Source organism: Oncorhynchus tshawytscha, linkage group LG13 (assembly GCF_018296145.1).
Source record: "Oncorhynchus tshawytscha isolate Ot180627B linkage group LG13, Otsh_v2.0, whole genome shotgun sequence".
NCBI classification, from domain to species: Eukaryota; Metazoa; Chordata; class Actinopteri; order Salmoniformes; family Salmonidae; genus Oncorhynchus; species Oncorhynchus tshawytscha.
Window position 1 is genome coordinate 28,160,957 of NC_056441.1, and position 26,879 is coordinate 28,187,835.

The window sequence follows — 26,879 nt, forward strand, 5'->3', positions numbered from 1 at the left end:
GAACAATGAGATTGGCCATCTAGCAATTATGACAAATTATGCCAGATGGACAATCTTTTAGTTGGGTGGGATGGTGGAAAAAAGGGAAACAGCCAGTGACCCATAGGCCTGTTAAGATTCTTTATTTTTTTATTAAGATTTTTGTTATCATTTTTGCAATTTCTCTGTTATCATCATAATATATTTGATATTTTCAGGGCTCCCGAGTGGAGCAGCGGTCTAATGCACTGCATCTCAGTCCCTGGTTCAAATCCAGGCTCTATCACATCTGGCCATGATTGGGAGTCCCATAGGTCCCATACAATTGGCTGGTCTTCCCTGGCTACCTGAACCTGCTGAGACCCCTGTCACCATCTGATCCTGCTCAGAATGACCTTACATTTATACATTATATTAGGGGCGACAGGTAGCCTAGTGGATAGAGCGATGGGCCAGTAACTGAAAGGCTGCTGTATTGAATCCCTAAGCTGACAAGTCTGTTGTTCTGCCCCTGAACACGTTCATAAATGGCAAAAAAGACTGGCAAAAAATACATCATAGGGAATAAGGTTTTGAAGTGTGTCCTATATCTAGGAGATAAACTCAGCAAAAAAGAAATGTCCTCTCACTGTCAACTGCATCTAATTTCAGCAAACTTAACATGTGTAAATATTTGTATGAACATAAGATTCAACAACTGAGACATAAACTGAACAAGTTCCACAGACATGTGACTAACAGAAATTGAATAATGTGTCCCTGAACAAAGGGGGAGTCAAAATCAAAGGTAACAGTCAGTATCTGGTGTGGCCACCAGCTGCATTAAGTACTGCAGTGCATCTCCTCCTCATGGACTGCACCAGATTTGCCAGTTCTTGCTGTGAGATGTTACCCCACTTTTCCACCAAGGCACCTGCATGTTCCCAGACTTTTCTGGGGGGAATGGCCCTAGCCCTCACTTGTGCGATCCAACAGGTCCCAGACGTGCTCAATGGGATTGAGATCCGGGCTCCTCGCTGGCCATGGCAGAACACTGACATTCCTGTCTTGCAGGAAATAATGCACAGAACAAGCAGTATGGCTGGTGGCATTGTCATGCTGGAGGGTCATGTCAGGATGAGCCTGAAGGAAGGGTACCACATGAGGGAGGAGGATGTCTTCCCTGTAACGCACAACGTTGAGATTGCCTGCTATGACAACAAGCTCAGTCCGATGATGCTGTGACACACCGCCCCAGACCATGACGGACCCTCCACCTCCAAATCGATCCCGCTCCAGAGTACAGGCCTCGGTGTAACCCTCATTCCTTTGACTATAAACGCAAATTCAACCACCCCTGATGAGACAAAACTGTGACTCCTTAGTGAAGAGCAGTTTTTGCCATTCCTGTCTGGTCCAGCGATGGCGACGTTGTTGCCAGTGATGTCTGGTGAGGACCTGCCTTACAACAGGCCTACAAGCCCTAAGTCCAACCTTTCTCAGCCTATTGCGAACAGTCTGAGCACTGATGGAGGGATTGTGCATTCCTGGTGTAACTCGGGCAGTTGTTGTTGCCATCCTGTACCTGTATGATGTTAGGATGTACCGATCCTGTGCAGGTGTTGTTACACGTGGTCTGCCACTGCGAGGACGATCAGCTGTCCGTCCTATCTCCCTGTAGCGCTGTCTTAGGCGTCTCACAGTACAGACATTGCAGTTTATTACCCTGGCCACATCTGCAGTCCTCATGCCTCCTTGCAGCGTGCCTAAGGCATGTTCACGCAGATGAGCAGGGACCCTGGGCATCTTTCTTTTGGTGTTTTTCAGAGTCAGTAGAAAGGCCTCTTTAGTGTCCTAAGTTTTCATAACTGTGACCTTAACCGTTCCACAGGTGCATGTTCATTAATTGTTTATGAGTCATTGAACAAGCATGGGAAACAGTGTTAAATGCCTTTGCAATGAAGATCTGTGAAGTTATTTCGATTTTTTTACAAATTATCTTTGAAAGACAGGGTCCTGAAAAAGGGACGTTTCTTTTTTTGCTGAGTTTCTAAGAAAGCTCAGGACATATTTTTGTTTTTTTTTGGGACACAAAACAACCTTGTATGGGTTACCTTTGGGCTCCTGAGAGGCGCAGCGGTCTAAGGCACTGCATCTCAGTGCTAGAGGTGTCACTACAGATCCTGGTTTGATTCCAGGCTGTCTCACAACCAGCCATGACTGGGAATCCCAATTGGCCCAGTGTCGTACAGGTTAGGGTTTGGTCGGGGTAGGCCTTCATTGTAAATATGAATTTGTTCTTAAGTCATAGCACAGATTCTCAATTGGATTGAGGTCTAGGCTTTGACTAGGCCATTCCAAGACATTTAAATGTTTTTCCTTAAAAACCTCTTAAGGATGAGACCCTTTTTTCCAATTTTCACCTAAAATGACATACCCAAATCTAACTGCCTGTAGCTCAGGACCTGAAGCAAGGATACAGTGCCTTGCAAAAGTATTCATCCCCCTTGGCGTTTTTCCTATTTTGTTGCATTACAACCTGCATTTTAAATTGATTTAATTTGGATTTCATGTAATGGACATACACAAAATAGTCCAAATTGGTGAAGTGAAATGAAAAAAATAACTTGTTTAAAAAAATTCTCAAAAATAAAAAACAGAAAAGTGGTGTGTGTATATATGTGTTCACCCCCTTTGCTATGAAGCCCCTAAATAAGATCTGGTGCAACCAATTACCTTCAGAAGTCACATAATTAAAGTCCACCTGTGTGCAATCTAAGTGTTACATGATCTGTCACATTATCTCAGTATGTATACACCTGTTCTGAGAGGCCCAGAGTCTGCAATACCACTAAGCAAGAGGCTATGCCAAGCAAGCGGCACCATGAAGACCAAGGAGCTCTCCAAACAGGTCAGGGACAAAGTTGTGGAGAAGTACAGATCAGGGTTGGGTTAAAAAAATATCCAAAACTTTGAACATCCCACGGCGTACCATTAAATCCATTATTAAAACATGGAAAGAATATGGCACCACAACAAACCTGCCAAGAGGAGGGCCGCACACCAAAACTCATGGACCAGACTAGGAGGGCATTAATCAGAGAGGCAACAAAGATAACTCTGAACGACCTGCAAAGCTCCACAGCGTAGATTTGAATATCTGTCCATAGGACCACTTTAAGCCGCACACTCCACAGAGCTGGGCTTTACGGAAGAGTGGCCAGAAAAAAAGCCATTGCTTAAAGAAAAAAATATGTTTGGTGTTTGCCAAAAGGCATGTGGGAGACTCCCCAAACATATGGAAGAAGGTACTCTGGTCAGATGAGACTAAAAAGGAGCTTTTTGACCAAACCCTATGTCTGGCACAAACCCAACACCTCTCATCACCCTGAGAACACCATCAGCAGGGACTGGGAAACTGGTCAGAATTGAAGGAATGATGGATGGCGCTAAATACAGGGAAATTCTTGAAGGAAATCTGTTTCAGTCTTCCAGAGATTTGATACTGGGACAGAGGTTCACCATCCAGCAGGACAATGACCCTAATTATACTACTAAAGCAACACTCAAGTGGTTTAATAAAGATTGCTGTACAGCAGTGGAACCCAACCAACATGAAGGAGCTGGAGCAGTTTTGCCTTGAAGAATGGGCAGAAATCCCAGTGGCTAGATGTGCCAAGCTTATAGAGACATACCCCAAGAGACTTGCAGCTGTAATTGCTGCAAAGGTGGCTCTACAAGATATTGACGCTCAAGTTTTTTTTTTAAATGTCTTATTTTTTTGTTTGTTTCACAATCAAAAATATTTAGCATCTTCAAAGGGGTGGCAGGGTAGCCTAGTGGGTAGAGCGTTGGACTAGTAACTGGCTGCAAGTTCAAACCCCCTAGCTGACAAGGTACAAATCTGTCGTTCTGCCCCTGAACAGGCAGTTAATCCACTGTTCCTAGGCTGTCATTGAAAATAAGAATTTGTTCTTAACTGATTGCCTGGTTAAATAAAGGTTACATTTTTTAATTTTTTTAAAGTGGTAGGCATGTTGTGTAAATCAAATGATACACCCCCCCCCCAAAAAAATCTATTTTAATTCCAGGTTGTAAGGCATCAAAATATGAAAAATGCCTTGGGGGGGAATACTTTCGCAAGCCACTGTATGCATATTCTTGATACCATTTGAAAGGGAACAGTTAGAAGTTTGTGGAAATGTGAATTGAATGTAGGAGACATATTAGATCTGGTGGATGATAATAGAAAGAAGAAAAAAACATTTTTTTGTACCCTCTTCTTTGAATTGCAAGCGTAAGGCCATAATGTATTATTCCAGCCCAGGCGGTGTATGTGCAAAGTTTTAGACTGATCCAATGAACCATTGCATTTCTTTTCAACATTTTGTATCAAGACTGCCCAAATGTGCCTAATTGGTTTATTAATGCATTTTCAAGTTCATAACTGCACTCTCCTCAAACAATAGCATGGTATTATTTCACTGTAATAGCTACTGTAAATTGGACAGTGCAGTTAGATTAATAAGATTTTAAGCTTTCTGCCAATATCAGATATGTCTATGTCCTGGGAAATGTTCTTGTTACTTACAACCTCAATTGCATTAGCCTACGTTAGCTCAACCTTCTTGCAGGGGAGGCGGGGGGCACCGTTAAAAGTCAATTTGGGAACTGTCTGTATTTTAATTGTTATAGCAATGTTTATTCACTCCTGAATCGCAGTCTCTTCAACCAGCGAATGGGTCTTAGTTCATGAGCTCTCTGGTGTCTGGTTACGTTACATAGCCAAATGCACAGGAGGTTGAAAAATCCTGTCTTTTTCCCGCCTATTTCATTCACTGAAATTCCGGTCACTTCTTGGCAGAAAGATATGCATACAGACAAAACATTACACAGCTCAGTGATGTGGGCTGATGTGGCAAAAATCTAGGGCTGAAATTTTGTCCCAATCCGCCCTATCACAATCAGACAGCCAGGAGAGAGAATGCTGAATGTTCAGCCTCTAAAACCCAATTTTCTCTTTGTAATTATACTGAACAAAAAATGTAATGCATTATGCAACAAATTCAAATATTTTACTAATTTATAGTTCACATTAGGAAAAGAGTCAATTGAAATAAATTCATTAGGCCCGATTCTATGGATTTCACATGACTGGGAATACAGATATGCATCTATTGGTCACAGATACCTTTTAAAAAAGCAAGTAGAGGCATGGATCAGAAAACCAGTCAGTATCTGGTGTGACCACTATTTGCCTCATGCAGCGCCACATCCCCTGCGCATAGAGTTGATCAGGCTGTTGATTGTGGCCTGTGGAATGTTGTCCAACTCCTCTTCAATGACTATGAGAAGTTGCTGGATATTGGCAGGAACTGGAACATGCTGTCGTACACGTCGATCAAGCGCATCCCAAACATGCTCAATGGGTGACATGTCTGGTGGGTATACAGACCATGGAAGAACTGGGACATTTTCAGCTTCCAGGAATTGTGTACAGATCCTTGTGACATGGGTCCGTGCATGATCATGCTGAAACATGAGGTGATGGTGGTGGATGAATGGAATGATCTCAGGATCTCATCAGTATCTCTGTGCATTCAAATTGTCATCGATAAAATGCAATTGTGTTAGTCGTCCGTACCTAATGCCTGCCAATATCATAACCCCACCATCACCATGGGCACTCTGTTCACCATGTTGACATCAGAAAACCACTCACCCACACGACGACATACACATGGTCTGCAGTTGTGAGGTCGGTTGGACCTACTGCCAAATTTTCTAAAATGAGGATGGAGGCGGCTTATGGTAGAGAAATTACCATTTAATTCTCTGGCACCCTCAATACTTGAAACATCTGTGGCATTGTGTTGTGTGACAAAACTGCACATTTTAGAGTGGTCTTTTATTGTCCCCAGCATAAGGTGGACATGTGTAATAATTATGGTGTTTAATCAGCTTCTTGACATGCCACACCTGTCAGGTGGATGGATTATTTTGGCAAAGGAGAAATGCTCACAACAGGGATGTAAACAAATTTGTGCAAATGGAACATTTTTGGGATCTAAACTTTGCATGTTGTGTTTATATTTTTACTCATTGCCGAAATCAAGTGCCAGTGATGCACTGACTAGCATTTCCCTAAAGTTCAGCTAAATCATGGCTTTCAGGTGGTTTAGTAGGACTTCAAATACATCAACATTTGCTCTTTCTATATTACACAAATAGTGTAGGCAAAGAGAGGAGAAGTACTCTGAGGTGGGGTGGGGGTGCAGGTTGAAGGCAGAAGCAGAGGCAGTCGCAGCTGTTAAAGAAGCTATCTATCTATATCTGTGGCGATGCAAAGGTGGAACTGGAAGCAGAGAGGAACCCATGGGACGTGGCTGGGTTCAGTGTACTCCATGCAGCCTTCTATTAGACATGACAGGTGATATACTGTGTGAAGGGCAAAACAAATTACTCAGCAAAAGCAGGCAGACGTTGAAAAATGAAGGAAGGAACAGCGGGCTGGTCCTAGCAGAACCAGGGGAATTCTCCAGCAAAATGCCACCTCAATATCCAGCGAGCACTGGTCCTCAACCACACTACCCAATTAGGCCCCATGATGTGGAGCCCAGCACCGGATGGAACTTTATGGCAGCTTGAGGTTCCTTTTCAAGTCAAAAGGTTTGAGATGTTTAATGTCAATGTGTGAACTTATCATCCTCCCAACCCTCCTATCTGTAATTACCTTTACATTTTTTTAAATTCACCTTCATTTTGACTGAGAGTCAATGCCGAGACCAAAGTCTATTTTCCAGATGAGCCCTGTTTAGCTGGTTGGAGAAATATGTTTGGTGAGGTTCTATTTTAATACACTGTACAGCTTTAAAGATTCCCCTGAAATGGCCTTAAAGTCTTTCAGAACAGGAGGAACAGGAAGGGATTATTAAAGAGAAGGCTAGGGGATGTGTTTTAAGCCAATAGAAGAAAGGCAACGATTTGAGGGAGAATGTAGAGAAGAATCATTAAGGCTTTGGTGTTTACTTCACAATAGCCTCTTCAGCAAGTGTGTGCGTCTGTATAATGTGTGTGTGTGTCTGTGCATCTGTGCAGGAGTGCATGTGGAGTTAACTTGTAAAAATTCTCCATAGGCAAAAAATCTCTCATCTCATCTGAAAACATCACTGTATTTTTTAAAAACTAGGCAAGTCAGTTATGAACAAATTCTTATTTATAGTGAGCCTAGGAACAGTGGGTCTACAGCCTTGTTCAGGGTCAGAACAACAGGTTTTTTACTTTGTCAGGGATTTGATCTGTCAACCTTTTGTTTACTGGCCCAACACTCTAACCACTAGGCTACCTGCCACCCCACTTACATCAGATCCTGCAATATGTGAGTCACTGCAACCAAATCTCATTCAACGTCCATAACTAAACCCACTCATCATTGGATTTGGTGTCTTTTGTCTCAGTTGGAGATATTGATTATGTGTTGGCCAATAAACGGCACATGGAGCTTTGAACCTTTATAAGACAGTGACTGAGGCAATCACAATGAATCATTCAGTGTGTATCAGACACAAAACCGCTGTTACCCAACCCCTAGTCTTGTCCACCAGCAAAGGCTTGTGGCGATTAACCTGGGGACGAGGTTACCTAGTTGACACCTATAGACATCACAAGGAAACCACAACCCATATTGTATATATCACACCGTGAAATAGGAAAATAGACAGTACAAAGCAATCCTTAGAGACCACAGTATCCTCACAGTTGGGTGAATGGAAGGTTCATTTCCTTCAGCTATTTGTTGTGTTTACACTGCAATTTGTATTTATTTATTTTATTTAACCTTTATTTAACTAGGCAAGTCAGTTAAGAACAAATTCTTATTTACAATGAATGCCTACTGGGGAACAGTGGGTTAACTGCCTTTTCAGGAGCAAAATGACAGATTTTGACTTTGTCAGCTCAGGGATTTTATCTAGCACCCTTTTGATTAACAGCTCAACACTCTAACCACTAGGCTACCTAAAGAGGTCATACAGTCTATGATGCATAACAACTGACAGACGTTTTGTGATGATGCTGTCAATACAGACCGGCTAAAACGGTTTTGAACATCATCAATAATGAGGAATATTGACTCACTCTGACTCAAACATCTTAGCTGACATTGTTGTTATTGATTGATTACCAGGTAAATAAATTGTTGACATGATATTCAAAAATAAGAAATAAGATGGCAAAACATTAAAAAAAGAAAAGATGAGTGTAAGAAATGAAAACAAATGCAACAACAACAACAAAAAAGGGGGGCATTAAAAGGGGTCTGATCAAATTGATTGGATAGTTTTTTAAATGTCCACAGGCTGCTCTATTTTACAACTCATGACAGCAAAGCACAACCCTGCAGAAGATGCTGGAAATATTGATGCTCAATAAAAGGTGAGTACATTGTGCACATCTGGATCATACATTTCTATAACATTGTATAGAGTCAAAGCTCCATTGTGATCTCACAACCAAGAAAATGAAGAGATACAAATTAGTGGGCTCTGCGCTCCCTACATTTCTGTACATAATCTACATCAATGTGAAAGGAAACAGTGCCACACAGTGGATATATTTTACATTATTTTACATTTGACACAAAATACATGCAGCAATCTATTCTGAGGAATGGTTTTCCACACATAGGTTAAGACAACTCCTGGATTAAAAAGCTCAATGGAGAATCTGAATCTAAAAGTTATGTAACTGTAGAATCAGTAGGGCAGGTTAGAGTTTGTGTCTGACCAGATGCAATTTCATTCTTTGGGTGTTTAAGATATTTTAACGCAATTCTTAAATAAAAGGCTGAAAAACAACTGAAAAGCCCTTAACAATTATGCGAACCAGAAAAGCTTGAATGTCGGCTAACAGTGACCTACACCTGTTTATTTTCTCGGTTGCTGACAGCTGACCATTAACAAATACCTTGAAAGCAGATGGAGGGTTAATTCAAGTAAAAACTCAGTCCACCTAACTTTATTAATAGGGTTTATCCACCTTTTACAGGATTTTTTGGAATGTTGTGATTTTTATATAACTAGGCAAGTCAGTTAAGAACAAATTCTTATTTACAATGACGGCCTTACCCCAGCCAAACCCGGACGGCGATGGGCCAATTGTGCATCTGCCCTTTGGGACTCTCAATCACAGCCAAATGTGATACAGCCTGGATACAAACCAGGAACTGTAGTGACGCCTATTGCACTGAGATGCAGCGCCTTAGACCGCTGCGTCACTCAGGAACCCAAGTAGGGGCATATTCACCCAAATTAGAAAAAATACATTTTGTTTAAGGCTATTGTGTTCAAAACATCTTTAAGTGACTTTTTTGAGTTTTACAATCATTTTTTAGACCCTTGCGGATGATTTGGACATGATTTACAAAAAATGCTAATATCGGTCCAATGATGTTGACAACTGTGCCATACAGGTTGCAAAATAGTTGGGAAGAGATTTTTGATGTACTGATTCCATGGCACATGGTGTATGAGTTGATATATAAATCAACGCAAGATTCAAGACTTCGTGCTTTTCAGCAAAACATATTTTGTAGAATTCTTGCCACCAACAAAATGTTGATTATTTGGGGCATAAGATCATCGAAGCTCTGCAGATTTTGTTGTGAGGATACAGAATCAATAGACCATTTATTTTGGTATTGTCCTCAGGTAGCCTGTTTCTGGTCTCAGGTTCAGGAATGGCTGAAAATGCAAAGCATTGATCTAAAATTGACCCTAGAAATAGTACTGTTAGGAGATCTGGAGAGACCGGGTCAGTCAATTACTAATATATTAAAACTCTTAGTAAAAGTATTTATCTTCAACTCGCAATCTGTGGATTCTATTCGATTAGATAGATTGAAATTGTACGTTAAACATCACAGCATAGTTGAAAGATATGTGTTGTGTAGAAATCCGAAGTGGGAGGCCAGCAGAGATAGATGGAATGGGCTGAGGGTTAGTATGTGGAATTGGAGACAAGTGGGAGTGGAGTTGCTGTGTGGGAGATAGAATGATGGTCAAAGATAAAAGTAAAATAAAATTAAAAATAGGGGAGGGCTGTGGGAGGGGTCTAGAATGCTTGAGGGACAGCTATAGGGGAACTGTGGGGGGATCTTGGAGGGTTCAGGTTCAGGTTTTTTGGCCTGGTGGTAGATCGGTCAATGTGCCCTTGAGCAGGGCATTGACCCTGGATGTTTCTGTGTGTCGCTCTGAATGGGAATCTGTTGTCATGTTCTGACCTTAGTTCTGTTATTTTATCTTTGTTTTAGTATGGTCAGGAAGTGAGTTGGGTGGGCAGTCTATGTTAGTTTTTCTATGTTGGTTTTTGAGTTTGGCCTAGTATGGTTCTCAATCAGAGGCAGCTGTCAATTGTTGTCCCTGATTGAGAATCATACTTAGGTAGCCTGGGTTTCACTTTTGGGTTATGGGTGTTTGTCTTCCGTGTCAGTCGCCACACGGGACTGTTTCGTTCATTTTCACGGTTATTGTTTTGTATTTCGTAGTGTTCAGTTTGTTTTAAAATAAACATTATGGACACTTACCACGCTGCGTTTTGGTCCTCCGATCCTTCTCGCTTCTCTTCCTCAGAAGAGGAGGATGAGATCCCTTACATCTGTTGGATGACTGGTATGATGTAGTTGTTGAGCAGCTTCACTGCAAATATATTGTATGTTTTGAATAAATATATATTTTTAATTAAAAAATAATATCAGTCCAATGACTTAGGATTTGTGCCACAAATGATTAATGTTAGCATGTGGAAACAGTGACTGGGAAACTAAACCAAAGACTGGATTGCTGTCATACCTTGTCCATAGACTGCTTACAGGGTCAGGAAACTCAGGTGTCATTTTTGAATTTGGGTGAACTATCCCTTCAATGCTATTTTGCATTTTCTGTTCTGCTAGATGAGTGTTTTGGGGTATACATACCTACAGAGTTTAGACTTCACCCACCCATGTTTTTACTACATCCCTCAAGTGATACCTCAGTATATTCTGGATACCATGAAGCAAAATAGTAAACCCTGTAACCCCAGGGAAAAAGGAAAACTCATCCAAATTCTAGGAACTCGCTTGGAGCTGCCAAAAACACTCCTTTTACCCTTTATCATAGATCAAAAATAGCTAATGTGGGTCTTTCATTAGAAGAGGAGAATACCCCCCTTCTCCACACCCAATGAGTAGGGTACTGCCAATGGGATACTGCCCAAATTGGCACTGTCAACATATTATATAATTGTCTGCACCCTTTGAAGGGAGCTTTAAAGCTACAAAGCAGACCTTTGTTGATCATCTGAAGCAGTTCATTCTTAGTTTGGTACATTGTATATGCTCTGGCATGGTTTCCAATCTGGTTTAATAGGCAGGCAATACTGAGTAATCAAATTAGACACAAATTGGATAGGGCAGTTTTTTAAAAACGGATTGTGTACATCAAATTTGCTCATAATGCTAGATTATGAAACATTTCTAATTTAAAAGGAACTGAGACCCACATATTGTATAAGCCCCTAACATTTGAATAATGATGTCAATGCTATGCCATTGACATAGCTTCTCCCTGTCTGAAACCGGTTAAACACACAGGAAGGAAAGTTTTCCAAAGGAGATTGAGATTGTGCAATGCTTCGTTCCTTGATACCACGTTCCGGACACATCCATGCAAAAGAATGTTCCTAAAGCCGCCCACGTTCTGTTTTGTCTTTGTAGCGTTTTATACCATTGGGACTTACATTACATTCTACATGATTTAGACCCCACGTATAAGCTTTTTAGCAGGCTAAAATCTAGAATACTTCGTTTTTGATGTATTGAAACTTCTTGGAGTTCTCACTTTTTTCATATCCCAGTTTAATAGGGTGCGGTTTTTCAATGAAATATCGTTATTTATTCTCTCAGTATTCATCCCTTTACTGTATCAACTCATTAATCAATTTCACCGTCATGTGAAACAACAGAGGGAAATCCAACGTTGACTAGAAACAGTTGCACGGTGACTAGTCCTAAAGGTATGAGGGACAGTTCGCAGTCGATCAGGCATCCACGCCAAAGTTTCCTGTAGCCAAGGTAAATACCACATTTCTACTCTCTCTCTCTCTCTCTCTCTCTCCTCTGCTTGGAACGACCGCCTACTTACTTTTCATTGGACACCTCATGTTCATTTAAGACGCTCATCTGTTGCACTCCAGTATCTGAGTGGTTGGCAAGGCTGTCACCGGTCGGAGAGGCGTGACCGACCGATTACTGTCGGAGGGGGACATGGACGGACACAGTCGGACGATCATCACATCTGAAGGTGAAAGATCCCGCGGAGGGTCCTGCTGCGCTGAGTGTTCCGGAGCTGTCTGATGTAGGCTAATAAAGTACGCCTACAGTAGTAGCCTTGAAGAGGAAGAAGAACGCCCACATGCATTGGTATTTCCTCTCTCGTCTTGTGCAATATTCTCTAACTTTTTACTTATCACGTGAAACAGTGTACGCAAAAAGAGCACAAGTATAGCCTATACAAAATTAAATTGAATGCATGTCAACATGTTAAATTATATTATTTGATGGGCGTGAAATAGGTTTTTCTGGTTTTTGGAAGAGCGCAATGTCAGAAATGAATTTCGCACTGATTGCTCTGCCTGCCTCTCTCCACAGCCTTTGTCACTCAAACACGGGAGAGGCTGGAGGGAGGGATTTATACTGTAGGTTTATGTGAGGTCTTGATTGAGTTATTATTGTGTCAACGATATTTAGTCAGTGGGTGCCACCGTGTAAATTCCTCAGTCACATTAGCCATAGGCAAACACTTGACAGGGTTGACAATAGGAAATAGGTGTTGCTGAGATTTAACTGAATTTGCCTTGTTATCATGTAAGGATCTTGTTTTGAAGGTGTTGGAGCTACATTTCTGTTCATTCGCAACTCTGTTTTATCAGATGTGGGCATGTGGCCAATATCTAATAACAAAGTTGAAGTTACTGTGTAAACATGTCTGACAGTATGTCTGCATCTGAAAATGCATTCTTTCACCAGTTCAGGAAAGGAACATTGTATTACTTGATAAAAAACGTGCTTGCATCTTATGATCAGAAGAACATGGAGAGAGAGAGGAGAGAACAACCTTTGAGTTTTCACCCTGAGGAAGGCGAGTGTATTATGAATTCAAACTTGCATTAGAAATGCATTTCAAGTGTGACTTGAATGTATACATTTGAATCAGATGTGTGTTTTGGTTATTAGACCCCCATTACATATTATTCATTTAGCAGACACTCTTATCCAGAGTGATTTACAGGAGCAATTAGGGTAAAGTTCATACACCACACTGCTTACAAAGATATCCTTATCTTTTCATCTTCAAGGTTGAAGTGTTCATGTTCTCCCTCCCCATCCCCAATAGCACCGCTCCTTTCCCTCCTAGCACTGTTTAGAGTGAAAACTACAGAGAGCGGGACTGGATCAGACACGGAGCATTAGAAGTTCCGGGCAAGGTCCATAGACAGTATAGTAGCCTAATCTGCAAGGTTAACTGCAGATTAAGGCTAACTACTGCTAATAAATTGTCAGGTCTGCTGCAGGAGTCAGAACAGGTCTGGTGTAATCTGGCCTGCTGTCCCTGGGGCCTTGGTGGCCCAGCCAGGTAGGGCCAGCATGAAGGATGTCCTCTGATTGCCTGGTTAAACCAGACTGAACACGCACTCACCAGGATAGTCCTCTCTTCTGAGGTGGCAGGAGTTTACAGGTAAACTGTGAAGGAGAGACATTCACTTGGACTACAGACTCATTCTGAAGTAATATGACTGCTGAAGCACGTAGTGTGATGTGTTTCTATTTATTGAAGGAACTTGTCTTTTTAACCTGTGTGTCAGATGTGTTTGGGGAGTCCTTCAACAAAGGTGATGTTTTTACTACAAATAGTTTTACTTGCTCTGCAGTTTTAAAATAAATGAAGTCATTTTAAACCTCTTATTATACCTAGTTATTGTTTTGAAGCCTTTTAGGTGTTAGGGTAGGCCAGCTCTGAATGCTAAATGTTTTCCTAATGGTGTCACTCTCCTTCTTTTTCAGTTGCCAGTCTCCTGAAACTATCCAGCCAGCAACAACAACGGTCCCACCATCCATCAGACCATCCCTCATGGCAACGATTGTCATGGATAGGATTGGGCGTCTGTTCATCAACCTCCAGCAGGTAAGGGCGGTGCCCCAGATGCTGACAGAGGTCGCCCCCTCCATGCCCGGCACGCTACGGGACACCGAAGTTCCCGGGTTCTTCAGAGAGCGCTACATCCACGCCGGCTACCGACCGCTCCACCAGGGCTGGAGGTACTGTAACAGGATGTACTACAATACCCACAATGCTATGTAGAACATCCGGTTTTATTATAATAAAAACATCTCTGAAGCTAACATAACGGTGTCCCGTCTCTGAAGCTAACATAACGGTGTCCCGTCTCTGAAGCTAACATAACGGTGTCCCGTCTCTGAAGCTAACATAACGGTGTCCCGTCTCTGAAGCTAACATAACGGTGTCCCGTCTCTGAAGCTAACATAACGGTGTCCCGTCTCTGAAGCTAACATAACGGTGTCCCGTCTCTGAAGCTAACATAACGGTGTCCCGTCTCTGAAGCTAACATAACGGTGTCCCGTCTCTGAAGCTAACATAACGGTGTCCCGTCGCTGAAGCTAACATAACGGTGTCCCGTCTCTGAAGCTAACATAACGGTGTCCCATCTCCTTATCGATACAGGTACTACTTCCTTTCGCTGTTCCAGCGTCACAACGAGACCATCAACGTGTGGACCCACCTGCTGGGGTCTCTCCTTGTCCTGGTCAAGTTCCTCCAGCTGGCTGAGACGGTAGACTTCATCCATGATGCCCACGCCTGGCCCCTCCTCATCCTCCTCCTGTCCTCCCTGGCCTACATGGCCTGCAGCACTGTAGCCCACCTCCTGGCTGCCAAATCAGAGTTCTACCACTACTGCTTCTTCTTCCTGGATTATGTAGGAGTGGCTCAGTATCAGTATGGCAGCGCCGTGGCTCACTTCTACTATGCTGTGGAACCAGATTACCACCAGTGGGTCTCCTCGGTCTTCATGCCCACTGCCACCTTCCTCTGCTGCCTGTCCTGCCTGGGCTGCTGCTATGGGAAGTATCGCAACCACAGCCTACGGGTCTGGGTCCGGAAGGTGGGGCAGGTGGTTCCCTCGGCTATGGCCTATGCCTGGGATACTAGCCCGGTGTTCCACCGCCTCCTCCTCTGGCCCACGTCGCACAGTGATGACATCACTGCCGCGGCCAGTGGCGTAGTCGGCGACTCGGCTATATCCTTCCATGGGGGCCAGGTAGCCTTCTTCCTGTCCAGTGCGTTCTTCTTCACCAACCCACTTCCAGAGCGTCTGTTCCCAGGCCACTGTGATTTCCTGGGGCAGGGCCACCAGCTGTTCCATGTCTTCCTGGTGATCTGTACCCTCTGTCAGATCCAGGCCTCTCACCTGGACTACCTGGGCCGACGGCCACTCTACACACAGCTACACGGAGAGAGAGGAGCAGCAGCCACTATCTATCTGGTTCAGTATGGAGTCACGCAGGTGGTCTGTGTCTGTATAGCAGTCTTCATGGCGAGGAAAGTAAAACGGTTGCTTGACTGCAGAGACAAGTCCAAATGAATTGGCTTGGAGACTATGTAAGAGGGTAGGAAAGTTAGAATCACTTCCCAGTGGGCAAAACCGGTTGAAATGGGTTGACGTTATTACAGCCAGAACCTTTTGCCCAGTTTTGCCCTCTGATTTGGTACCAAAGTGATCAATGTGGCCTTGGTTGACTCGACACACACTGCCTTCCTTTGTTTTTGAACTGTACATTTATATGATAATATTATGTTTCTCTACAGCACCTGTGTCCTTGAGAGAGTGTTGTTTACCTTTTACATAATGGAAGTTGAGGAAGCCTATCACTAGCATGGTCACAGATCTGTGACCATAAGAGTTGACAAGACTGCACAAACAGATCTGAAACCAGGCTAGCCTAGCACTGAACAAAACCTCAATGAGATGTAAGAATATTGATAGCTTGCATAGTACTTTCTATATTTGCTATGATTGCTCACTGTAATCCTAGAATAGATCTGCTTAGTAGTTCTCTGTATTTCAATTGGCATGGTGGTGTCAAATGATGTATGTAATGTACATTATCTTACACCTGTAAATTGTTGCGGAGATTATGTTCCATCGCTACATTTTCCTTTTGATTGACCATGAGGGGAAAAGGGAAACGTGTTACCTCTCTTACCATGGCCTACCACTGCCAGGACACACTCTTCACTCAGTTCTGTGACGTAAACCGGAATAGAGACAGGCTCTGATTGGCTCTTTCTGGAAGATCACCATGGTGACCTATAACAAAACATCAGTTCAGCCAATGGGATTGAGTAAAGGTGTGAGGACAACTCCCTTTATACATTGCAACACACATAGGCAATCCCAATTGGGTCCCCATGCCTTCCCCTTTGCCATATTAAACCTTATGTGTTTGCAGATCTGAAGGGTGATAGGTATTATGTGTAGTGTTGGAGCTTCCACCTGACAGACCTGCAATCGCAGGGATATCGCTAAGGAGAAGGGCTAGGGAGTGTATTGGGACCGGCTTTGTTCATGTTTACCCTTTGTCCATTACTCTCTGATTGTGCCATAGGGTGGTACCAGTGGAGGCTGCTGAGGGGAGGAGGGCTCATAATAATGGCGGGAGCAAATGGAATGGCATCAAACACATGGAAACCATGTGTTTGATGTATCTGATACCATTCCGCTCCAGCCATTACCACGAGCCCGTCCTCCCAATTAAAGTGCCACCAACCTCCTGTGGGAGGTATAGTTTCCCCCTGACTGATGCCCAAAAAATACCTTCACAACAATGCAGCGTTATTATGACATGTCAGGAATCATAACAATTTGCAGGGCCTTCACATTTCAGAACTTTTAACTTTATGGCATTTGTAGAACAGCAATAAAAACTACTTGAAGCCCACACCATTTTCCTTTCATTATTACTGCAACCTCAAACTTCCTTCCCCCCAGTGAAATATTAAAGACATGCTCAGGTACTTTGGTGACTAGTATTTTTTTCAACCTCCGGTTTTGTGCTGGATGTGTCAATGTGTAGTTCATACATGCATCTATCAGCAGAATTACTGTCTTACCTCAATTAGCCACAAAATCCCTAGTTTGAAAGTGATTGCTCGCAAGATGCGCACACAGTAGAGAGAGAGCAATGATGTGGTGTACATAGCTGCACATTTGTGATGTAGTAGTCAATTTTCTGAGACTTTTGGCTTGTGAGTGTTACTTTCAGAACTACTGGCTACACCTACACTACTGGCTACACCTACACTACTGGCTACACCTACACTACTGGCTACAAAAAGTGTATACAAAAGTACCAGAGAATCTCTTTAAAAAGGGGAATCAGCAGTTGCTACATACATTTTGGATGTCCCCATTAATTCTGTAAGAATATAACTTTATAAGTACCTAGTTTAGCAGGGTTGGGGTCAATTACATAAAAATTGCAGTCAATTCAGGAATTCCAATGACATTCCAGTTTGGTTTACTTTCTGAGTTGACTGGAATTGAAATGGAATGGACCCCAACCCTGGAGCTTAGTTCAACTGTTGTTCCCCATCACAACCCCAAATACAAGCTTGTTTTACTCCAATGTTTGTAAATGTAAATTAACACTGTAAAGCATCAAAACATGGTTAAAACTATCATTTTGATTCCATGGATGGTCAGTCCTTGCATCTGTAGAATTTAGACTGGTTACATTTCTCCAGCCCCATCTCTCAGCCTTTTAACGAAACAGTGGCGGGGAGCACGTTTTATTTTTGTTTCAACTACTGATTGGCCCTTTTATGGAGGATGTAACCATTACAATGCTGCCACAGTATATTGCATCGTTTCTGTCTCCAAGCATTTGACAATGTTAAGCAGAGGTGTTGAAATATAGGGAATTGCTGCCCCCTTGTGGACATTTCATCTGAAACAATATGTGTCGTTATGCCAAGAATCCATGGGAATAGCTCACATATCCATCCATTGTCTCCATATTGTATAGTGTATATAGCAGGTTGATTTGTTTTCTATTACATCACTATAACTAATGTAACATTTGGAGCCTACTTTAGTAACCCCAGGAGTAGGTTTGATTGATGTAACATGGACACATTACAGCCTACTGTTCTATGTCCCATCAGAGTGCTGAAATGATCACTGTTATTTGTCCTCTGGTTGTGCTCTTCATTAAAGAAAGACGGAAACTGATCCACAGCATCCTCCACACAGTCCCTGTTCCACTGACTGTCACTAAGCATCAAAGATCCAACCCCACCTAGGCTATTTATAGTAGGCAATCATTTTGTTTTTGTGATAATCACTGTCCAAGTCAATGGAATAATCTCAGGTGCAGTAATGGAATATATGGTAAGACCGGTGGAAATATGTCCTTTGGTGTGATGAGTCCAAATGAGATATCTTCAGTTCCAATCGCCATGTCTAAAGGCACTGTACAAACCAGGAATAGGCCCAAAACTGGAATCAGACACCCAGACTGTATCCCGGCAGGCCTGATCAATCAGCATCATTGGAACTGAAAGTAAATAACAGTTCTTTGTAAATCTGAATCAAGACTACTTTGGTCTCTGTGTAACCGATGTAATTGTGAACAGTATGCTAATGAAACTAGTTGAGCTTGGCATGGTGATGTAGACATTCATCACTGGCAGAGCAGCAGAGGGAAACAGGCCTGTTCCCTTCCATTGTGAGCCAGGCAGCAGGAGAATGTGGACAAAGTCCAAGTGTAGGTTTAGCTCCAGCTTTGTCTGCTGATTCAGGTTTTTCCGTCATGGGATAAAGAGGAGCTGAGCTGGGTGGCTTGGCTGGCTGCAGCTAAAGGCACTAAGCAAAGAATATCGGAACTTACCAAAGGGCGTTAAGGGCGCAAATTATAGTATTGACATCAGTATACCAAAAGTATCTTTGGTTTAGATTCTGTATACTTGTGTCAGCCTCTCTGTACACAATGAGATCTGTTTGTCCGAGCACAGTTTCACCTCTCCTTATTCTTTGACTTTGACATTGAGGTCACATAGCTTTCCTTTAGTGAACACAGGCATTTCCCTGCCAGTCCCAGCCTGAACTTGACACTGATCAATAAATGGTGTTGAATGATGCTGATTGATCAGGCCTGCCGGGATACAGTCTGGGTGTCTGATTCCAGTTTTGGGCCTATTCCTGGTTTGTACAGTGCCTTTAGACATGGCGATTGGAACTGAAGATATCTCATTTGGACTCATCACACCAAAGGACATATTTCCACCGGTCCTTTGGCCATTGCTCGTGTTTCTTGGCCCAAGCAAGTCTCTTCTTCTTATTGGTGTCCGTTGGTAGTGGTTTCTTTGCAGCAATTCGACCACTAAGGCCTGAATCCTCTGAACAGTTGATGTTGAGATGTGTCTGTTACTTGAACTCTGTGAAGCATTTATTTGGGCTGCAATCTGAGGTGCAGTTAACTCTAATGAACTTATCCTCTGCAGCGGAGGTAACTCTGGGTCTTCCTTTCCTGTTGCGGTCCTCATTGGAGCCAGTTTCGTCATAGCGCTTGATGGTTTTTGTGACTTAACTTGAAGAAACTTTCTAAGTTCTTGAAATTTTCCACATTGACTGACTGTCATTTCTCTTTACTTATTCAAGCTGTTCTTGCCATAATATGGACTTGATCTTTTACCAAATAGGGATACCTTCTGTATACCACCCCTACCTTGTCACAACACAATTGATTGGCTCAAACTCATTAAGAAGGAAAAAAAAATCCACAAATGAACTTTTAAGAAGGCACACCCATTAATTTAAATGCATTCCAGGTGACTACCTCATGAATGCCAAGACTGTGCAAAGCTGTCATCAAGGCAAAGAATCTCAAATATAACATATATTTAGATTTGTTCAACACTTTTTTGGTTACTACATGATTCCATGTAATTTTATCATTTGGGTGTCTTCATTATTATTCTACAATGTAGAAAATAGTAAATAAAATAAAAATATTGAATGAGTAGCTGTGTCCAAACGTTTGACTGGTACTGTACATGTCACAGTCACATCAAATAGCCAACTAGTAGAACTGCAATCTACACACAGGACTAAAGGGTTGCACTGGCCCTTTAAACCACACAGCAAATATAGGCTTTTCAGTCGCAGGAAGGAGAGGCGATTGATTGTAGGCTACGACAAGAGAGCTCCTCTTGTGACCAACACACAAAGGGATATCGAAAATCGCAACTATGGGCGTCAAATTATATTATACCACCGTCACTGCATCCAGAGAGGTGAGATGAAACGGAGATTATTGATGCATTGTATTCTTGCAGGTGGATACATTTCTTATAGAGACCCATTATGGACAAGTCTGACAGACACACCCAACGAAAGCCCTGTCAACGATCCATCTCAGGATCTGATCAGCATACAATGCGAATTAGGTCAATATTGTAATTGTTTGAATATGTTATTGATAATTCAGTTATTGATAATTCAGTCCACCATACAGTCGATCGCAAGGTTTTTGAAGAACGGGTTTATTTGGAGATGAACAAAAACGCACCAGGAAATGCAAACTCAACCCGAAAATGTGGACGGAAGTCATATTGTTCAGTTTCTCAGTTTTATTTCCTTTATCCGTCTGCTTTAGGCGGTAGATCTCACGGGCCTATTAGAATAATGGGGACATATAGTTTTCGCATTCTGCAACCTACCTGGTATAATCGATGCTGGTCTAGACACATGCAACTGGGATACTTGTCAACGATTGCGATCGTATACATGCCTACCTACCTGTACGGTGGACGTGAACTATTTATGCTGTCTAAAAGCATTATAAACACACACGCGTTTCGCTTTTAATGGAATTAGTAAAATTGATACAAATCTTGCAGCGTACTTCCCGAGAGTTTACATTCGTGTAAGCGTGGATACAATCAATGTATGCAAATAATCGCGTTGAAACATCTGGTGTCGATTATAGGGGGATTCGTTTTTCGGTGGGCTCTGCGTTATACTGCCAAGTTAGCCATCGGGTCATATAATTAAGGATATTTTTTGAATTGAAGACTTTGAAAATGTTTAGCCATGGGCTATGTAATTTCACCTCTACTACAAAGCAAGGGATTGAGTCATTCGGTTTATCCCTAGACTTCCTGTTTTCTAGAGTACATTTGAATCTGCTGTAAGTAGTGCGCGTTGGTGTGTCTTGCTCATTGAATGCTAGGCTGCAGTTGGTTTGTGACCTAGGCGTGGTTACACATAGCAAACACACCCTCCCAACTTCCACAACCAGACCCAACAAGATAGCGTTGCACAATTTAATAATCAACTACACATTAGATAAGCTCTCTAGCTTTCATAGGCAAAGTAGACTATATCTACTAGGCCGTTTTGTCTCAAGTGGTAATGCTACCCATCTATCTCTCTTTAACCACAGACTGTAAACAAAACAGATCTGACTGTTTGGTCCCTGGTACTACTAGTAAAGCTTGAAACCTTTTCACACTATCGAACCAACCAAAACTTTCATGTTGTACTTTTCAGCACTATGTGGAATATACACTGCTCAAAAAAATAAAGGGAACACTTAAACAACACAATGTAACTCCAAGTCAATCACACTTCTGTGAAATCAAACTGTCCACTTAGGAAGCAACACTGACAATTGACAATACATTTCACATGCTGTTGTGCAAATGGAATAGACAACTGGTGGAAATTATAGGCAATTAGCAAGACACCCCCAATAAAGGAGTGGTTCTGCAGGTGGTGACCACAGACCACTTCTCAGTTCCTATGCTTCCTGGCTGATGTTTTGGTCACTTTTGAATGCTGGGGGTAATTTCACTCTAGTGGTAGCATGAGACGGAGTCTACTACAACCCACACAAGTGGCTCAGGTAGTGCAGCTCATCCAGGATGGCACATCAATGCAAGCTGTGGCAAGAAGGTTTGCTGTGTCTGTCAGCGTAGTGTCCAGAGCATGGAGGCGCTACCAGGAATCAGTACATCAGGAGACATGGAGGAGGCCGTAGGAGGGCAACAACCCAGCAGCAGGACCGCTACCTCCGCCTTTGTGCAAGGAGGAGCAGGAGGAGCACTGCCAGAGCCCTGCAAAATGACCTCCAGCAGGCCACAAATGTGCATGTGTCTGCTCAAACGGTCAGACACAGACTCTATGAGGGCCCGACGTCCACAGGTGGGGGTTGTGCTTACAGCCCAACACCGTGCAGGATATTTGACATTTGCCAGAGAACACCAAGATTGGCAAATTCGCCACTGGTGCCCTGTGCTCTTCACAGATGAAAGCAGGTTCACACTGAGCACATGTGACAGACATGACAGAGTCTGGAGTTGCCGTGGAGAACTTTCTTCTGCCTGCAACATCCTCCAGCATGACCGGTTTGGCGGTGGGTCAGTCATGGTGTGGGGTGGCATTTCTTGGGGGGCCGCACAGCCCTCCATGTGCTCACCAGAGGTAGCCTGACTGCCATTAGGTACCGAGATGAGATCCTCAGACCCCTTGTGAGACTATATGCTGGTGCGGTTGGCCCTGGGTTCCTCCTAATGCAAGACAATGCTAGACCTCATGTGGCTGGAGTGTGTCTGCAGTTCCTGCAAGAGGAAGGCATTGATGCTATGGACTTGCCTGCCCGTTCCCCAGACGTGAATCCAATTGAGCACATCTGGGACATCATGTCTCGCTCCATCCATCAACGCCACGTTGCACCACAGACTGTCCAGGAGTTGGCGGATGCTTTAGTCCAGGTCTGGGAGGAGATCCCTCAGGAGACCCTCTGCCACCTCATCAGGAGCATGCCCAGGCATTGTAGGGAGGTCATACAGGCACGTGGAGGCCACACACACTACTGAGCCTCATTTGGACTTGTTTTAAGGACATTACATCAAAGTTGGATCAGCCTGTAGTGTGGTTTTCCACTTTAATTTTGAGTGTGACTCCAAATCCAGATAAATTGATAAATTTGATTTCCATTGATCATTTTTGTGTGATTTTGTTGTCAGCACATTCAACTATGTAAAGAAAAAAGTATTCAATAAGAATATTTCATTCATTCAGATCTAGGATGTGTTATTTTAGTGTTCCCTTTATTTTTTTGAGCAGTGTATAATGAGGCCAGTGCAGTACCGCTAGGCTCAGTTAAGCCAGGCTCGGCTCAGTAGTGTGAAAACGGTAATGGATCCCTGACCCTGAACTGACCCTTTCCTCTCCCCCTCCAGGTGAAATCTCAGCAAGCGGAGGTGATGAGGATCCTGGAGAGTAAGAGTATCCAGTACGAGCTGATTGACATCTCAGTGGGCGGAGAGGTCAGGGATGAGATGAGAAGCAAGGCGGGGAACCCCACGGCTGTCCCGCCACAGATCTTCAATGAGGACCAGTACTGTGGGGTAAGGATTTGTGAGATCAGACAAACACACAACCACAACACTGTCAAACGGTATGAAGATGGTGAGTATAGACAAAGATTTTAACTTAAAGATGACATAAGCATGTTATGACCCCTTTTTTATATAATATCTTCTACTCTGTTTGGTCTCTTTCCTCCAGAACTATGACATGTTTTCAGACGCAGTGGAGGAGGACAAAGTGGAACAATTTCTGAAGATGGCGTGATGAGGAAGAGTTGTGTGTCGTCCCCGTCCCCCCCCAAGGCAGGCCCGTTGACTAACCCCCTGCCCCGCTGGCGGTGCTCACCCTCTTGTGTCAATGCAGTGATGAATGCCAAATACAACCAACCAATCAAGACACACACACCTGTTCCCACCCCACTGGACTCTTACCTAACCACTGTTAATTGAATTGTTTGTTTTATACGGGCACCTATTATGCCCCCTCTGCTTTCTTCATCATTGTTTCCCTTTGTGGTCCTTCCTGGTCAGGACCTGGGTTCAAATACTTTAAAATAATTTCAAGTACTAAAGACGTGTTTGATTTAAGCTTTCCTTTTGCAATTAAACCAATAGAAAAGGCTAAAAAGGCCAAACCCCACCCACCTGGCACTCCATGCAGACTAAAGCAAATGCTCAAAGATTGGGAATGGTATTTGAACCCAGGTCTGCCTTGTCCGACGTGTTCATGTCACTAATCAGTCTTAGTCTGCTCTGTGGGATCAGTGGAACTGCCCATTCTAGATGAGTGGTAATTAGGTCAGGTAATCTGGGCTGCCAACACGTGATTAATGAAGATCCACTAATCCAGAGGCTAACGTTTACCAGGAATCTATGTTCATGATCGTTCCCTTGCCCAAGAGGAGAATTGTACTTTTTTTTTTTTTCTTCACCGATTGGTCTTTAAAACCGTCACCGCAGATCTAATTGGTCTAAATGCAGCCCATGTCGAAAATAGGGGGGCCATTTCAGACCAAACAATGATTGGTTATTATCACTTAATCTTATTAACAGTGTTTGTCTTTTTTTTTCTTTTCTTATCTGGCCTTCTTGACTCGCATGATGTTCATTTCGACAGACTGAAGCCATTTTGATACATACTTGGGCCTACTGTAGGTGACGGTAGTCTGGAGAATGAGGAAGCCAACAATCACAGAACCTTAAAGAAATGTGAATTGTGGTAGAGACAGAATAAGTTAATTGGATTCTACTTTGGTCCAAAACATTTCAATGCTTAGCAGACTAATGGTGTCTATGGTCCATGCTGGAAAAGTGACTCCACTGTGGAAAGTTATACAGAAGATGGTTAAAACAGACAGCATTCCATAGTGTTGAACTTGGTGCCAATAAATGTGTTTTCCCGATGGATACAGTCAGCTTTGACCTCCCAATATAGTCTTATTTAACTCTGTTAATGCATTCCAAAGAGAATGGCCTGATCCTCAATCACTGCTCTTCCAGAAATAGACATTTTATGGGACATTGTTGCAAAACTACGTTACACTGTTACTGGCACTACAACTGTACATCCTTACTATAAGAGAGCTGAGCTTGAGTACTAGAACCCCTGAATTTACAATCTGTTGACTGTTTTGGACCTTAAGTCCTGATCTAGCTGTGAAGTCCCATCTCGATCCAGCTTGAAGATGCAATAGATAACTATGCACTTAACTCTGCCTCATACTCCCACTGTTGTACTGACTCTTGGCTACTGAGTGGGAAAACAAATTGTTTCAGACTGAACTGACTCATTCTCAGCCTTCGATAAAACTCACTCACCACATGAGGATGTTGAAGGCCTTACTTTTAGTGCTTCAAGTGTCTACTACTCTGCTGGGTTTTCTTCCATGGGATGTTGTGAAAAATGTATGTGCCGTTTCATGTGTAGAGTCTCACATCTTGTTCATCCTTGTAAAAATATATGTGTAAAAAAAAGTTTTAGAAAAATATTGCCCCACCCAATGTAATCCCTGCACTTGAGTATACCTACTATTTGGGTATGTAGGTGTGGGACCTCTACTTTGCAATGGCAACATTAACAGACCATGTTTGTGCACTGTTTTGTCAGTTGACGGTGGTAGATGTCTTATTGGTTCACTATCAACTAAATGTTCAACATTTCATGTCTTTCTCTTTGAGCTCCTGCTTTGCGTTTTGGGCCAAAATAAAGAAAAAATGTAATATACAGAATGAGATGTCTTCCAAGAAGGTTGTGGAAAAAGGGTCAAATAAAATGGAATGTCTAAGTCGATTTGTGTTTTGCTGAATTACAAGTCTGATGGTTTAAAAAGTGAATCAAGTGACTCAGTTCAAGTTGATTCATTTGGACGTGTGTGTTATGAACAATATTGTACAATAGTATTACAAATACAGTTGCAAAGCTCTCAAAACAAAGGAAAACAGTACATCTACAGTATATACATCAGTATATTGATTCAGGGGCACTGTTCTTCCAGATCACATATCTTGATTGAGACATCGCCTTTCCATGTGCAGTTCTCTCCATCTCATTGAGGAATGTTACAGGGCCTTGTTCATCCTGCTGCTGCCCACTCTACACAGTGCCAGTCTGTAATTGACAAATACTAATCTGCCCAACTAAACTCCACCCCCAATAACATGGAGACTGAATATTTTGATTCTTGGTGAACAGTGAGTACAAATGGGGATCAATGTGCCATGCTGTGCAGGTTTACAGATAAAAAAGCTCAACATATACAGTATAGAATACTAGCTTATTAGTTCCAAACCTTTATTCAGGTTTTGCCCATGACCAAAAACATGACATACAGTTGAAGTCAGAAGCTTACATACACCTTAGCCTCCCCCGTTTTCCTCCAAACATAATGATGGTAATTACGGCCAAACAGTACTATTTTTGTTTCATCAGACCAGAGGCCATTTCTCCAAAAAGTATGATCTTTATCCCCATGTTCAGTTGCAAACTGTAGTCTGGCTTTTTAATGGCGGTTTTGGAGCAGTGGCTTCCTCCTTGCTGAGCGGCCTTTCAGATTATGTCGATATAAATCTCGTTTTACTGTGGATATAGATACTTTTGTACCTGTTTCCTCCAGCATCTTCACAAGTTCCTTTGCTGTTGTTCTGGGATTGATTTTCAGTTTTCGCACCAAAAGTGCATTCATCTCTAGGAGACGGGACACGTCTCCTTCCTGAGCGGTATGATGGCTGCGTGGTCCCATGGTGTTTATACTTGCATACTATTGTTTGTACAGATGAGCGTGGTACCTTCAGGCGTTTGGAAATTTCTCCCAAGGACGAACCAGACTTGTGGAGGTCTACAACTTTTTTTTCTGAGGTCTTGGCTTTCCCATGATGTCAAGCAAAGAGGCACTGAGTTTGAAGGTAGGCCTTGAAATTCATCCACAGGTACAC

The 26,879-nt window shown here is 42.7% G+C and overlaps 2 protein-coding genes across 3 annotated transcripts; both read left to right on the plus strand.

Annotated features, from left to right (window-relative positions):
- The first annotated feature begins 12,221 nt into the window (after positions 1-12,221).
- On the plus strand, positions 12,222-17,011 carry LOC112264634 (membrane progestin receptor alpha-B). Of its 2 annotated transcripts, XM_042295498.1 has the most exons (4): positions 12,222-12,415; positions 13,556-13,730; positions 14,057-14,311; positions 14,736-17,011. In XM_042295498.1, exons 3-4 carry the CDS (start codon positions 14,124-14,126, stop codon positions 15,652-15,654), a joined length of 1,107 nt encoding a protein of 368 aa, XP_042151432.1. In that variant the 5' UTR covers positions 12,222-12,415; positions 13,556-13,730; positions 14,057-14,123; the 3' UTR covers positions 15,655-17,011. The 2 variants fall into 2 exon arrangements, with proteins under 2 accessions (XP_042151432.1, XP_024297138.1); XM_024441370.2 differs by lacking the exon at positions 13,556-13,730 and having other exon boundaries at positions 12,225-12,415.
- A 3,201-nt stretch (positions 17,012-20,212) lies between these two features.
- On the plus strand, positions 20,213-25,737 carry LOC112264636 (SH3 domain-binding glutamic acid-rich-like protein 3). The gene is made up of 3 exons (XM_024441373.2): positions 20,213-20,366; positions 23,319-23,486; positions 23,647-25,737. Exons 1-3 carry the CDS (start codon positions 20,322-20,324, stop codon positions 23,710-23,712), a joined length of 279 nt encoding a protein of 92 aa, XP_024297141.1. The 5' UTR covers positions 20,213-20,321; the 3' UTR covers positions 23,713-25,737.
- The last annotated feature ends 1,142 nt before the right edge of the window (positions 25,738-26,879 follow it).

Bases quoted from the DNA above. Each gene is read 5' to 3' on its own strand.
- LOC112264634 (XM_024441370.2), top strand. The intron at 14,312-14,735 runs GTACTGTAACAG...TTATCGATACAG, and splicing joins CCGCTCCACCAGGGCTGGAG to GTACTACTTCCTTTCGCTGT.
- LOC112264636 (XM_024441373.2), top strand. From the start codon at position 20,322: ATGGGCGTCAAATTATATTATACCACCGTCACTGCATCCAGAGAG. The intron at 20,367-23,318 runs GTGAGATGAAAC...CTCCCCCTCCAG, and splicing joins CCGTCACTGCATCCAGAGAG to GTGAAATCTCAGCAAGCGGA. The intron at 23,487-23,646 runs GTAAGGATTTGT...TCTTTCCTCCAG, and splicing joins ATGAGGACCAGTACTGTGGG to AACTATGACATGTTTTCAGA.